The sequence below is a fragment of the Rhinatrema bivittatum genome, chromosome 2 (genome assembly GCF_901001135.1).
Source record: "Rhinatrema bivittatum chromosome 2, aRhiBiv1.1, whole genome shotgun sequence".
In the NCBI taxonomy this organism is placed as follows: domain Eukaryota; kingdom Metazoa; phylum Chordata; class Amphibia; order Gymnophiona; family Rhinatrematidae; genus Rhinatrema; species Rhinatrema bivittatum.
In genome coordinates this window covers 808,201,500-808,216,376 of record NC_042616.1, presented here as the reverse complement: position 1 = coordinate 808,216,376, position 14,877 = coordinate 808,201,500, and the positions used below count along the sequence as shown (strand labels likewise).

Here is a 14,877-nt window from a genome sequence, read left to right as displayed (position 1 = left end):
CAGAATGGAAACTCTATATTCCATAATAGTGGCAGTACAAATAGGGGATTTGCTTATGTCAGAGACTTATAGAAACATAGAAATGACGGCAGAAAAAGACCAATCGGCCCATCCAGTCTGCCCAGCAAGCTCCTACACTTATTTTTCCATACTTAGCTATTTCACCGACCACCAAGTTCAGGGCCCTTTTGGTAACTGTTTGATTCAAATTTCCTGACATCCCCTGCCATTGATGCAGAGAGTAATTTTGGAGTTGCATCAAAAGTGAGCATAAGGCTTAATAGTTAAGGGTAGTAACCGCCGCATCAAGCAAGTTACCCCGATGCTTGTTTACCCAGACTGCACAGATCAGTGCCTTGTTGGATGTTGTCTGAATGTAAATCCTCTTTTCGACATTTCTCCCTGCTGTTGAAGCAGAGAGCAATGCTGAATATTCATTCAGAGTGAAGTATCAGCCTTAATTGGTTTAGGGTAGTAACCACCGTAATAAGCAAGCTACCCCCACGCTTATTTGTTTACCTAGACTGTATAGTTCAGTCCTTGTTGGTTGTTGTCTGAATGCAAATCATCCTCTGCATATTCCCATTCGCCAGGAACATTAACATGTCCTAAGCTTTGCCATTCTGGGACAACATTATCAATTTCAGGCCCTGCCTTTCGAGCTAACTACAGCATCTAGGACCTTCTACAAGGTCAATGTGGTGGTAGAGACGTCTCTGCACAAGGAGGGCATTCTGGTCCATTTGTATCTGGCTGACTGGTTGATTCGGGCCAAAAGTATGGAAGTGATCTCCGTGCTTCAGGAATGAGGCTTGATGAACTTGGCCAAGAGCAGTTTACAGCCATCTAAGATGCTAGAGTATCTCGGCATGCGATTCAATACGGAGCAAGGCATGGTGTTTCTGCCAGAGAAGTTCATTCAGAAGTTAATTACTCAATTTCAAGCCCTGAGAAGGACTATTTGCCCAACAGTGGTTTTACCTGCAGGTCTTGGGATCAATGGCAACCACATTTAACGTAGTCCCCTAGGCAAGGGCGCACATGCGGCCCCTTCAGTGCATGTTACTCTCCCGGTGGAATCCGCAGTCACAAGAGTACATGATGAGACTCTACTTACCATTGAATGTGAACGTCCAGTTGCAGTGGTGGTTCCAAGTGGATCATCTCAGGAAGGGACTTTCCTTGGAGACACCGGACTGGTTAGTGCTCATGACAGATGTGAGCTTCCAGGGTTGGGGGGCTTGCTGTCAAGAGCTGGCGGCATAAGGTCGCTGGAATGCTGAGGAGCGGCAGTGGCCCATCAATCGGTTGGACGTGCATGCAGTTCAACTGACATGTTTGTAATTTGCTGAGCGGTTGGAAGCTCAAGCAGTAGGAATAATGTTGGTCAGTGCCACTATGGTGGCCTACATCAATCATCAAGGCAGAAACCGCAGCAGTTATTGGTGGAGAACATCTCCAGGACATATCCACCTCTCATATTGCCGGGAAGGGCAGTGTAAGGGCCAAATTCCTCAGGCAGATCTTGGATCCAGGATTGTGGAAGTTGGCAGACAAGACCTTTCAACTCATAGCAGCAAGCTGGGGTCACCCATACATGAGTTACTGGTGACCTTCGGCAATGCGAAGGTACCACGCTTCTTCAGTCACAGAGGATCTGAGAGCACTGGGCATCGATGCTCTTGTTCAGGTTTGGCCGCGGAGCAGGGAGTTTTCCAGCAATGCCCGATAATAGGTAGAGTCATTTGTAAGATTACAAGTCAGACAGAAACTGTTCTGGTAGTGGCTGCAGATTAGCCCTGGAAGCCATGGTATGCTGATCTTCAGAGTCTACTGGTGGACATTCCTCTCAGGCTACCACTCAGGAAGGATCTATTGCATAAGGGATCCACACTGTACGACGATTCAGGTTGGTTATGTCTAATGGTTTGGCCCTTGAGAGGGCACGGTTGCTGAAGCATGGTTATTCTTCTTTAGTGATTTCTACTTTGCTCCAGGCCAGGAAATTATTTCTACATCTCTAGTTTATGTTAGAGTTTGGAGAGTGTTCGAGAACTGTGAGGAGTGAAGTCTCTCAAAGTTGAAATTCCACTGGTATTGGAATTTTTGAAGGAAGGCTTGATTAAAGGTTTGGCCTTTAACACTCTGAAGGTGTAGGTAATAGCTCTTGCTTGCTGTAGGGGGTGAGTCAATTGATGGAACTTTGCCTTCCCATCCAAACTCCCTTCAAAGGTTTTTGAAGGGAGTTAAGCATCTGTCATCCCTTGCGGCTACCAGTGCCTCTTTGGGACCTTAATCTGATCTTGCATTTTTTGGCAGGTCCTACATTTTGGCCACTGCATGGTCTCTTTTTGCGGCTGCTCATCTTGAAAACAGTTTCTCTCGTAGCAATCTGTTCAGCACAAAGGGTGTCTGAACTGCAAGCTCTTTTTTGCCATGAGTCGTTTCTGAAAATAACTCCGTGGGTGGTACAGTTTAGGACAGTACCTTCTGTTTTTTTGCCGAAAGTGGATAGGCATAGAGATGAGCGGGATTATCGTCTGTTGCATGCCTTGGATGTCAAGCGACATTTCGTGCGGTACTTGAAGATTACTCGCTCTTTCAGGAAGTCTGATCAACTGTTTGTGCTCCATGGTTAAGGTAAACGAGGTGCACTGGCATCACAGGCAACTTTAGCTCGTTGGATGCAGGAAATCAGCACGGCCGACTGTGTGGATGCAGATATTCCTTTACCTAGACAGATCAGGGCACATTTCACTAGAACTCAGTCGGTTTTGTGAGCAGTGCTTCAGTTGTTGGCTCCTGTCGAGATTTGTGGCGCAGTGACATGGTCCTCCTTCCACACTTTTCCAAGCATTACCACTTGGACGTTAGTGCTCAAAAGAACATGGCTTTCGTGCTCCCCTTTTTGGGAGTAGCTTTTGTACATCCCACTGGTGTGGATTGGCTTGCCTGAGTGCAGAGGAAGGAGAAATTACTACTTACTTAATAATTACCTTTCCTCTAAGGAATGCAGCCCAGTTCACAACCCTACCTGGGCTGTCTACTTGTTTTATATGCAGGCAGCGAAGAGTGCTTTTTCTGTTAATTCGTTTGAAGAACAGGTACGAGAAATATCCAGCCCCTAAGATTAGTAGATGTTAACTTTTTTCTCTGAGCTCAGGGTTTCCCAGTTGGTTGTAAACATGAGTGCTTGACTGCTAATAGTCATGTTCAAGTATAATCATTTTGTCCACAGTTTGGCTTTTCTAGAGATACTGGTGAGCTGATGTCGGGGCAGGGCTATATGTCTGATGTCAGCGAGTCAGCTTACTCCATCTCTATCTGCTGGTAGGAGCACATAACCCACTGGTGTGGAATAGCCTGCCTTAGATGAAAGGAAATCAGGTAAGTAGTAATTTTTCCTTCAATGAGGAGGGTCAGCTTGTCTGATTAATCCACGCAATGGGAGCCTACTACCTGCCCCCCCCACTTTGGTAGATAGCAGGCAAAGAGTATTGGAAGGAGGTAAGGGGCCGGTTCTTGGAGGGGGATGAGTGTAAAAACCTCCTTGGACACTATCGTCACGTCTGGCGTTATGGCTGGCTGTTCAGCCACGCTCCCTTTCTATGGGTTAATCAGAGAAGCTGACACTCCTCTTCGAAGGAGAACTTACTACTTACCTGATAATATTCTTTCCTCTAAGGCAGGCCAGTCCCCACGTCCCATCTTCTCTTACCCTCCCAAAGTGACTGTTTCTTGCTCTCTCGCCTTCCCAACTTCCATGTCTTTATGTTCTGTCTTCTGCAGGAACCTGCCGTGCAGCCCCCCCTTCCGTACAGCCCCCCTCCCCCCCAGTGTTCCTGCAGTTACTTGCCATTCAGTTTTCTTATGTTCCTGCAGGTTCTTGCTGTGCGCACTCCACTTTTCTGCAGGTTCCATCTGTGCGGCTCCCCACACTCCTGCAGGTACCTGCTGTGCGGCCTTCCCATGTTCCTGCAGGTACCTGCTGTGCTACCCCCCACCCCATGTTCCTGGAAGTGCCCACCTTGCTTCCCCCACACTCTGCAGACACCTACCATTTGGTCCCTTCATGGTCCTGCAGGTTCCTGCCATGTGGTCCCCCACATCCCTGAGGGTTCCTATTATGTGTTCCCCTCTATGCTCCCACTGTGCGGCTCCCCACATTCTCCTACAGATAACACCCCCCCCCCCTCGTAGTTCTGCAGAGTCCCACTGTCTAGCACCCCTCCCTTCCACATTCCTGCAAGTATATTTTTGCATTCACACTTTCCTGCTCTTGCTTCCAGACTCATATGCATTATAGACGCAAGATGCACAAACTGCAGCACCTGAAATGCCCAGAGGAGTTCCAGATGAGCACCAGACACAGAGGCAGCTCTCGAGTCCCCAGAGAAACATTGGAGCTCTTTGCTGTGCTGTGCATAGAGACTAGTCACTATGTCTCCTTCGTGAAATATGGCCCAGAGAAAGAGCACTGGATGTTCTTTGACAGCATGGCTGATAGATACGGTAAGAGGAAGATAGGATGAGGGTTACTTTTAATGTTTCAGGTGCTACAGCTCTGACCAGGAGTCATCACTCTGTGATAAGGGATTCTTAGGGGTAGTGGTATCTGCTGTGTCCAAAAGTAGCTGATTCACATGTACTTTTGTGATTGCCCTTCACCACTTTCACCCACTATGTGTCTTCTCTTCCATCTGATACCTTATCTCCACTATTTCCACCCTGGACCCAGACCCAAAACAGGATCCCTCCACTTCTCTGCTATTATTTCCTGCTATAACCCACTTCATTACCTTTCTACATCTCTGTTTTTTAAATTTATTTCTGGTGATGCAGTTGCACTACCACACTTACACACAAGCTACCTCTGCTGCTCAGGGATCATCGATCTATGATGATATGTTTGCAGGGGTTGTCATTCTATGGCGAAAGATCCTCAGGTGTCATCGTTTTACAATGAAGAATCATTGGGGGTCATCTTTCTATGAAGAAAGATCCTCAGGGTCATTGTTCTATGATGAAGGATCATCAGGGGTCATAGTTCTATCACAATTGATTCTTAAGGGTCATTGTTCTATGACAAAGGATCCACAGTGTGATGATTTTATCATGTGTGATCTCAGGGGGTCATTGATTTATGACAAAGCATCCTCTGGATCATTGTTCTATGATGAAGGCTCCTCAGGGTGTCATCATTCTATGACAGTTGATCCTCAGGTACCATTCTATGACAAAGGGCAAGGTGGTTGCTGTATGATGAGCGATCCTAAGAGGTCATTGTTCTATGATGAATATTCTCAGGAGTCATCATTTTATTACAGTTGATCCTCAGGGTTTTTGTTCTATGAAGAAGGATCCTTAGAGTAATATGTCATTGTTCTATGATGAAAAAACCTTGGAGTCCTCTTTTAATGACAGGTGATCCTCAGGGGTCATTGTTCCTATGACAAAGGATCCTCAGGGTGGTTGTTCTATGATGAGTAATCCTCAGGGGTTATTGTTCTATGATGAAAGATCATCTGAGTCATTGTTCTGTGATAAAGGATCCTCAGAGTCATCTTTCCATGACATTTGATCCTCAGGGGTCATTATTCTATGATGAAAGATCTTCAGGGGTGATGGTCTTGAATGATCCTCAGGAGTTATTGTTCTATGACAATTGATCCTCAGGGGTCATTCTTCTATGATTACGGATAAGTGGAGTCATCTTTCTATGGGTTGTCAATTTCTCCAAGAGCCAATTGGTACCGTCCCAGGTGATGGAATTTCTGGGAGCACAGTTCGATACGTCTGTGGGCAAGGTTTTCCTACCTCGGGAGACGATGGGCAAACTAATGTGTCAGGTTCGACATCTTTTGGCCCTTCTGTTGCCCAAGGTATTGGACTATTTGCAAGTTCTTGGTTCTATGGCATCTACTCTGGAGTTGGTTCCCTGGGTGTTTGCTCATATGAGGCCTTTGCAGAGGGCATTGCTTTCCCGTTGGGACCCCATGTCCGAGGAGTTCCACTTGCCCCTTGCCTCTTCTGGATCCAGCCAGGGCCAGTCTAGAATGGTGGTTGATCCCCGATCACTTACAGCAGGGAATGGATCTAGAGAATCCACAGTGGATGATTGTGACAACGGATGCCAGCCTTTCCGGTTGGGGGGGAGTCTGTCAGTCACGATCAGCACAAGGTCAATGGACAGTGCAGGAGTCCAAGTGGTCCATAAATCGGTTGGAGACAAGGGCGGTTTGTCTAGCGTTGCGCCGTTTTCTCCGCTAATCCAGCATCATTCGGTAAGGATCCTATCCGACAATGCGACAACTGTGGCTTACATAAATCATCGAGGGGGAACAAAGAGTCAGCCGGTGGCCACAGAGGCGGACAAGTTGATGGTCTGGGTGGAACGCAATCTGTTCCGGTTGGCGGTGTCACACATAGCCGGAGTGGACAACGTCCAGGCAGATTTTCTCAGTCAACAAAGGCTAGATCCTGGCGAATGGGAACTGTCCGAGGAAGTGATGCGGCTCTTGACTCGCCAGTGGAGAGTCCCCCGGCTGGATTTGATGGCGACTCGGCTGAATGTGAAAGCGGCTCATTTCTTCAGTCGCAGAAGGGAGCACGGGTCGGAAGGGGTGGATGCCCTGTTCCTTCTGTGGCCTCACAATACGCTCCTCTATGTGTTTCTTCCTTGGCTGTTGGTGGGGAAGGTCTTAAGGCGAATAGAGTCCCACCGGGGGCCGGTTATTCTCGTAGCTCCGGAGTGGCCGCGGAGACCATGGTTCGCAGACCTGATCAAGTTGGTGGTAGACAGTCCCTTGCATCTTGGTCAAGTACCAAATTTACTCCAACAGGGTCCAGTATTTTTCAATCAGGCGGCTCGCTTTTGTTTAGCGGCTTGGCTTATGAGAGAAAGAAGGGCTTTCCGGATGCGGTGATTACCACTCTACTACACGCACGAAAGACCTCTACTTCTCTCACCTACGTTCGGGTGTGGAAGGTTTTCAATTCCTGGTGCAGTGGGTTGAAGGTGTCCCTGCGTCAGGCCACTATTGTGCACATTCTTGTGTTCTTGCAGGAAGGCTTAAAGAAAGGACTGGCGTATAGCTCGCTCCAGGTTCAGATAGCAGCGTTAGGCTGTTTAAGAGGTAAGGTTGATGGTACATCCATTGCAGGACATCTGGCTGTGGCGCGTTTTTTGAAGGGAGCCAAACATTTACACCTGCCGGTGCGTGCAGTGTGTCCTTCGTGGAGTTTAAATTTGGTTCTCCTTGGGCTCTGCGGTCCTCCCTTTGAGCCTATCAAGCAGGCTACGTTGAAAGATTTAATACTCAAGGCGGTGTTCCTCGTGGCTATCTGTTCGGCCAGATGAATATCGAAGATTCAAGCGTTGTCCTGCAGAGAACCGTTCTTGCAAATCTCGGACTCTGGGGTTTCGCTTCAGATGATGCCTTCTTTTCTGCCGAAGGTTGTATCGGCGTTTCACATAAATCAGTCAGTTGAGTTACCAGCTTTTCCAGATTTGGATAGGAATTCTCCTCAGGCTCAGGATTTGAGGAGCCTGGACGTTCGCAGGATACTTCTGCGGTACTTGGAAGTGACTAATGCTTTTCGATTGTCAGATCATCTTTTTCTCTTATGGAGCGGTCCTAAGAAAGGGTGTAAGACTTCAAAGACTACTATTGCCCGATGTTGAAGGACACTATTGCTTCGGCATACATATGTCACAGGCGGCAAGTGTCAGATGGTCTTAAGGCTCATTCGATCAGATCTCAAGCGGCATCTTGGACAGAAAGCCGATGTGTTTCGCCACAAGAGATTTGCAGGGCAGCTACTTGGAAATCTTTGCACATGTTTGCTAAGCATTACCGTTTAGGTGTCCGGGCTCCGGATGTTGATTCTTTTGGCAGCGGTGTGCATTGAGCGGGACTCTCCGGGTCCCACCCCATTTAGGGCAGCTTGGGTACATCCCAGCGGTCTGGACTGATCCTGGTACGTACAAGGAAAAGAAAATTGGTTCTTACCTGCTAATTTTCGTTCCTGTAGTACCAAGGATCATTTATATACCCAGTCTCCCAGTTTTACAATGTCCTCTTGCAATTTCCCACAATCCTCTTGTGATTTAAAAACTTAGAATAATTTTGTGTTATCGGAAAATTTGATCACCTCACTTGTTGTTCCCATTTCCATGTCATTTATAAATATATTAAAAAGCACTGGTCCCAGAACAGATCCCTGGGGCGCTCCACTATTCACCTTTTTCCATTGGGAAAATTTATCATTTAGCCCTACTCTGTTTTCTATCTTTTAACCAGTTGGCAATCCACAATAGGACACTATCCCCTGTTCCATGACTTTTTAAATTCCTAAGAAGACTCTCATGAGGGATTTTGTCAAATGTTTTCTGGAAATTCAGATACACTGTATCAACTGGCTCATCTTTATCCATGTGTTTATTTACATCCTCAAAAAAAATGAAGCAAATTTGTGAGGCAAGACTTCCCTTGGCTAAATCCATGTTAGTTTTGTCCCATTAAACTACACTTATCTGTATGTTCAGCAATTTTGTTCTTTATGATAGTTTCTACCATTTTGCCTGGCACAGATGTCAGACTCGATGGTGTGTAGTTTCCTGGATCACCCCTTCATCTCTTTTTAAAAATTGGTGTTACATTGGCAACCCTCCAGTCTTCAGGTACCATAGATGATGTCATTGATAGTTAACAAATTTCCAGTATCAGTTCTGCAATTTCATTTCTCAGTTCTTTCAGCACTCTGGGATGTATACCATCTGGTCCACCCAATGTATACATCACAGTGATATGCCAATAAAGGAAATAATAAAATGGTCCTGTTCAAAAGTTCCAAAAATAATAATTGGAGTAGACAACCACGCTCAATCTAATATCACAAAAGCAGGTGGAGTGTGGAGAAAATGAGGGTTCTTATACACTTTAAATATCACTCAGTTCAGTTTATTATGTAGGCAACTCGTTATGTAGAAACAATCCAAGTTAACAGATTCTCGCCAAAGTCCCCTGACTGCACTCCATTTCCTTCGATGCGGTTCAAGTGTGTTTAATACTAATGGTGCCGTCCCTCCCGACGCAGCCTACGGGCGAAACATGGGGTCCATGTTGAGGGACTTTGGCGAGAATCTGTTAACTTGGATTGTTTCTACATAAGGAGTTTCCTACATCAGCGATTCTCAACCGGTGTGTCGCGACACACCAGTGTGTCACCAAACACCGGCAGGTGTGTCGTGGCTCCCGGTGTCGCACTGCCCCACTTGTGCTTCTCTTCTCCCTAGGGACACACTGACCGATGCAGTTGGTAGGGGATTGCTGCCACTGGAGGCCAGGCCGGTGGCGGATAAAGAGCAGAGAGACGCTGTGCGTTGCGGTCAGGCCGGTGGCGGATGAAGAGCGGAGAGACGCTATGCGTCGCTGCCAGCGGTCAGGCGGGTGGCGGATGAAGAGCAGAGAGACGCTATGTGTCGCCGCCAGCGGTCAGGCCGGCGGCGGATGAAGAGCAGAGAGACGCTATGCATCGCCGCCAGCGGTCAGGCCGGCGGTGGATGAAGAGCGGAGAGACGCTATGCATCGCCGCCAGCGGTCAGGCCGGTGGCGGATGTAGAGCGGAGAGACACTGTGCACCGCCGCCAGAAGCCAGGCCAGCGAGGGCTGAAGAGCGGAGAGACCATGCGTGCCGCCGCCAGAGGCCAGGCCACCAGCGGCTGAAGAGCGGAGGCCAGGCTTATTGGGCCAAACAATGAGAAGAGGCTCCATATGAGCCTGTGTGTGTGAGTGGCAGCTTTGTGTGCCTGTGGTAGAATGGGTGCCTGAGTGCATGAGTGGCAGCTTTGTTGTGGTTGTGGTAGAATGGGAGCAAGAGCATTTGTGTGTGATTAAGAGCTTGTATGTAAGTGAGAGAGCATGTGTGTGATTGAGAGAGAGACTGGTCAGAGATGATGTTTCTTTGAGAGAGAGACAGACTGGTCAGCGAGGTGACTGGTGTCTGGGTGTGTGAGAGAGCGACTGGTCAGCGAGGTGAATGGTGTCTGTGTGTGTGTGTGTGTGTGTGTGTGTGAGAGAGAGAGACTGGTCAGCGAGGTGTCTGTGTGTGAGTGTGAGGAAGAGAGACTGTGTGTGAGTGACTGGTTGTGAGCCCTAAGGAAGAGGACTGTGAGGACAGAGCTTCAGCAGCCACTGCTGCTTCTGGTGAGGGCTATTGGCCTGCAAGGGAAAGGAGTAGGAGAGTTGCTGGGGAGGGTAAGTAAAGGTGGCTTTTTAAGTTTATTTTTCTTGATTGACAGCCATTTTAATTATTGGGTAGTATGTGATGTCTGCTGTTTTGAAATATTTTATTGATATTTGGACAATTTTTAATAATTTTTTAGTTTTTAATTGTTGGATGTTTTCTGTTCATCAGCTGTTTTGTAACATTTATTAATATAGTTTTATAATTATTTATTTATTTATTGGTTGATTTTTAGATACCGTCGTTCGGCATAGCCATCACTATGGTTAACAAAGCAACACATAGACCACATAGAGTAGCCTAGTGGTTAGAGCAGTGGGTTACAAACCAGGAGACCAGGGTTCGAGTCCCGTTGTCCTTGGGCAAGTCACTTTACCTCCATTGCTTCAGGCACAAATTTAAGATTGCTATCCCTCTGGGGATAGGGAAATACCTACAGTACCTGAATGTAATCTGCTTTAAAGTGGAATATAAATCTAAAAAAAATAAAAAATAATATTCATGCAAATTATATGCATGAAAAGGCACAATTGTTCATAATAAGTGCAGATTAAATTTAAATGTTAAAAGAATAGAAATTAAAAGGCAAGATTAAAAAGGTTTAAAAGTGTGGAAACATCTAGAAATTTATGTAGAGGAGGGTGAGTGGTTTGTTGGGCATCTTGATATGCTATTGAGTAATTGGGTAATTGCCAGGTTCTTGTGGCCTGGTTTTGGCCTCTGTTGGAAACAGGATGCTGGGCTTGATGGACCCTTGGACTGACCCAGCATGGCAATTTCTTATGTTCTTAAGAGCCAGGTCCTTTTTGAAAGTTTTGAGATTTGTTCAGAGGGGAGTCCGTTCCATAGTTTAGGGCTTGTGAGTGATATTGCACATTCACGCACTTGCGAAAATTGTGCCGATCGAACTGAGGGGATTGTTAGTAGACCTTTGTTAGCTGAACAGAGATTTTGTTGTGGAATGTGAAGTTTAATTGCCACGTTCAACCAGTCGGTTCTTCATATATGATTTTATGTACTGTGGTAAGTATCTTATATTCTGTTCGGGATTTTATTGGTAGCCAATGTAGTGATATCAGAATTGGTGTGATGTGTTCGTATTTTTTGGTGCCATTTAGAAGCCTTGCTGCCGAGTTTTGGAGAATTTGCAGTGGACAGATGGTAGAAAGAGGTAGGCCGAGTAGGAGAAAGTTACAATAGTCATTGTTGGCGAATATGAGCAATTGAAATCAGCCGAGTTTAAGAAGGGCTTAAGTCGTCAAAATATTAACAGTTTGTGAAATCCGGCTTTTATTTTTGCTGTGATGTGTGTTTTGAAGTTTAATTCACTGTCAGTGATGATACCAAGGTCACATGCGTGTGTCACAGTGGAAATGTCGGATACTTGGACTTCAAGTTTTAATGGGGCCGGGATAATTGAGCTAGTTTTTCTCTCTAACAGTATGATTTCTGTTTTGTCGATGTTAAGTATAAGTCTCATATGAGTTAGTAGTTTTTTGATTATGGACAGATACATGGAGGTTTTCTTGTAAGTTGAGTCTAGGGTATTTTGGATCGGAATTAGTATCTGTGTCATCGGCGTAGAGAAAGTGAGTCAAGCCGAGACCAGCAAGTAAATGGCAGAGGGGGAGCAAGTAGATGTTAAATTATTATTTCTGAGTGGGTATCTATAGCAGCTTGGCTTGCTCTGTTTTCCTAATTAGAGGTGTATTAGTGTTTAGGGCCTGATTAAATATTTGTAGTGTTGCCTTTTCATAGATAGGGTTGCTCCTGTTTGAGAGTGTTCCATAATACAGGTTTAACTTTGTGCGGGTTAGTTTGTATGCATTGTTTGGTGCTATATTTCTCTTTCTATTTCTTCAGGTTTACATTACATACAGAGTGGCTGTTTTGGTTTTCTATTCCAGTTTGTTTCCATATTTATAATGTGTGGTCTTTCTGAACTTGGTGAAGGTCAGTTCTGGGTGTGTGACTGAGGTGAGGTATTTTACTAGCATGTAGGCATTTGTATGAATCTTATTTATTGTGTTTTCTTACTAGGACATGCATTAGTGGTAAATTACTGTCTTTTCATAAGGAGGGGTATTGTACCTGCCAGTAAAGAGAGTTTGTTTTGCTTTTACTGAGATGTCATCAGAACCAGAATATCATTTTTTTTGTATGGTGAGGTGTACGGGTAATGCCCTAGTTCTGCTCCGCACCCAATGTTGGGGTGGTCGAGGAGGTTCCTGAGGATGCAGAATGTATATTTACATTTTGCCCCATGACAGTCACATGTTCAGTGTGTCACGCATGTGAGAACCATCTGTCAGGTGTTTCCCAGCCAAAAAAAGGTTGAGAACGAAGGGCAGCATGTGACACTTCAAATCGCAGAGAGGGCCGGGAGGGAGATGAGAGTTGTCTCTTGGAGTCTGGCCCTTCCCGCTTCTCACTCACACTCTTTTTTTCCCTCCTTTTCCCCCCTCCCAACTCACATGACTTCTCCCTTGCTAGTAGGCATTGGAGATTCCCTGCCCAGGCTGGCACAGCTGTGGGCAGGGAAGTGTTTAGCAAGCTGGGCAGAATTGCTGTTGAGTTCAGATGCAGCCTGTGGGCCATCGTTTGGCGTCCCCTGACCTCATGTGAGCCCAGCCTCACACAACCTCACAGCTCAGGTCTTAGTATTGCAATGACGGGGGGATCCGCAGCATAAGAGATAGTGATGTTGGCAGAGCTGTGTGTGCGGAAGGGGCTCAGTGCTGGAAGAGCAGGGGGTGCTGCAGGGGCACTGCCGAACTGCATGCATGGGTTTCATAGAATTCAGGTGCTCTGCTTCCTTGCCGTATCTCAGCACTGCTGCTATTGCAGCTCTGCTTTCTTTGCACATCAGCACTGCTGGCAACGGGATTCGTTTTCCTTTTTACATGGCTTCTCTTCTGTCTTAAACCAGGTGATGAGAACGGCTACAACATTCCCATGGTAACACTCTGCCCCGAAGTTGCTAAGTACCTGGAGTCGCCAGTAGCTGAGCTGGCGGTGCAGCGGCCACGAGAGATGGAGGGTGTGGCCAAGCGGCTATTCTGTGATGCCTACATGTACATGTATCAGAGCAGGAAACTGGCGCTCTACAAATAAGTGCAAGATTCCAGAGTCCGGCAGGAGCACTTAAATAACGTGGCCTGGGAATGCAGCTGCTCGTCAGTGCAAGCACTACTGAGAGCCAGGAAATGCTCATCCCCGGCACCCTGTGATGACAGTTGTAGCACAGCCCAGAGAGGGCTTTCCAAGCATTGCACTGTGGAGTCTGTGTGGAATCTGAGAGGCACCCGAGCAAGCTTTGACAGGGATTTGGTCCTTTTGAAAATGTTAGCTTATTAAATATGAACGCTTGGATAATGACTTTTTCACAAAAATTGTTTTATCTATGCTCAACTTTTGTCCTCTTGATAGGGGAGCAGAGGGCATAATGTTTATTCCATCAGTAAGCAGTCTATGACTGGGCGCCTCTGCCATCCCTTTGCACTTTCTATGGTTGAGTGGTTATGAGAACTGGAGCAGGCTCCCACATTGCTCTCTGGAGTTGCTCCACTATCACTCAACCTGTTTTCAGTCTGTACTGCAAGCAGAATAACTTTCCAGTTTGAGTAAAGTACAGCTATTTTGTGATGTAATCAAACATGGTTAAACTTGCCTTCAGATTGGGTTGTGCTAATAAATGATTATTTTCTGTTCATGGTGTACTTTGTCATGTTTCATCACGCATTTAATAGGATTAATTTGGAACAGGAAGCTGCCTCTGTTAATAACCCCTTGTGAATTGTTGGTGGCTGTCCACATGCTGCATGGCATGATGACTAACAGGCCGATGCAATAAGAGGTGCAGGAGAGCAGGCACTCCGAGTCGACCGTCCACTCTCCCAACGCGCGCCCAGGCACCTCTCCTGGATGTGTGATTTTTTTTTTTATTCAAATGAGGCCGTGTGCTAATAAGGAGGCACGAGAGACACTAGCATGTCTCTAGCGCCTACTTATTAGCAGAAGTGGTGGCTGTCAGCGGTTCCGACAACCGTTGACAGCCACAGGTTCGGAAAATGGAAGCTGGCATAATTGAGTGTCCGTTTTCGAATCCGCCAACCAACGGGCAGATTTTTTTTTTTTTGTGCCTCCGAATTAATATCGCTATGATATTAAGTTGGAGGGTTACAGAAAAGCAGTTTTTTCTGCTTTTCTGTACACTTTTCCTGGTGCTTTCAAGTTAACGCCTACCCTTGGCTTGGCCGCACATTTTACTTTCAGTATTCTGGGGGAATAACTAATAGGCTCATCAGCATGCATTTCGAGAGGGGTTGTCTGTGCATTTTCCATGCGTTATTTATTACCCCTTACAGTATAAGGGGTAATAATAGCGCGTCTAAAACGTGTGGCCAAACAGGGGCTAAACGGTGTGTTTGGCCGAGCACACCATTCTTTTTTTTTTTTTTAATTTAAATTTTATTGGCAAACATTGAAAAACCTATACATAATCCACTAGGTACAGAACAAGACAAATGGAAATCTTAATCAACATTGTGAGCATTCTGTAACATTAATAGATGCCATTATAAGAGTAGAATCCCTAGTTACCCACCCTCCCCCCATAGAGGTGTACAC

The 14,877-nt window shown here is 46.2% G+C and overlaps 1 protein-coding gene across 3 annotated transcripts in view; it reads left to right on the top strand.

The window, feature by feature from the left end:
* Positions 1-13,958, top strand: part of LOC115085780 (ubiquitin carboxyl-terminal hydrolase CYLD-like) — an 89,377-nt gene extending 75,419 nt beyond the window's left edge. For all 3 annotated transcript variants that reach the window (XM_029592184.1, XM_029592185.1, XM_029592183.1), the window contains 2 exons: positions 4,290-4,512; positions 13,178-13,958. In XM_029592184.1, the coding sequence (XP_029448044.1) occupies positions 4,290-4,512; positions 13,178-13,362 (408 nt within the window). In that variant the 3' untranslated portion in view covers positions 13,363-13,958. The remainder of the gene's footprint in view (positions 1-4,289; positions 4,513-13,177) is intronic.
* Positions 13,959-14,877: the final 919 nt, after the last annotated feature.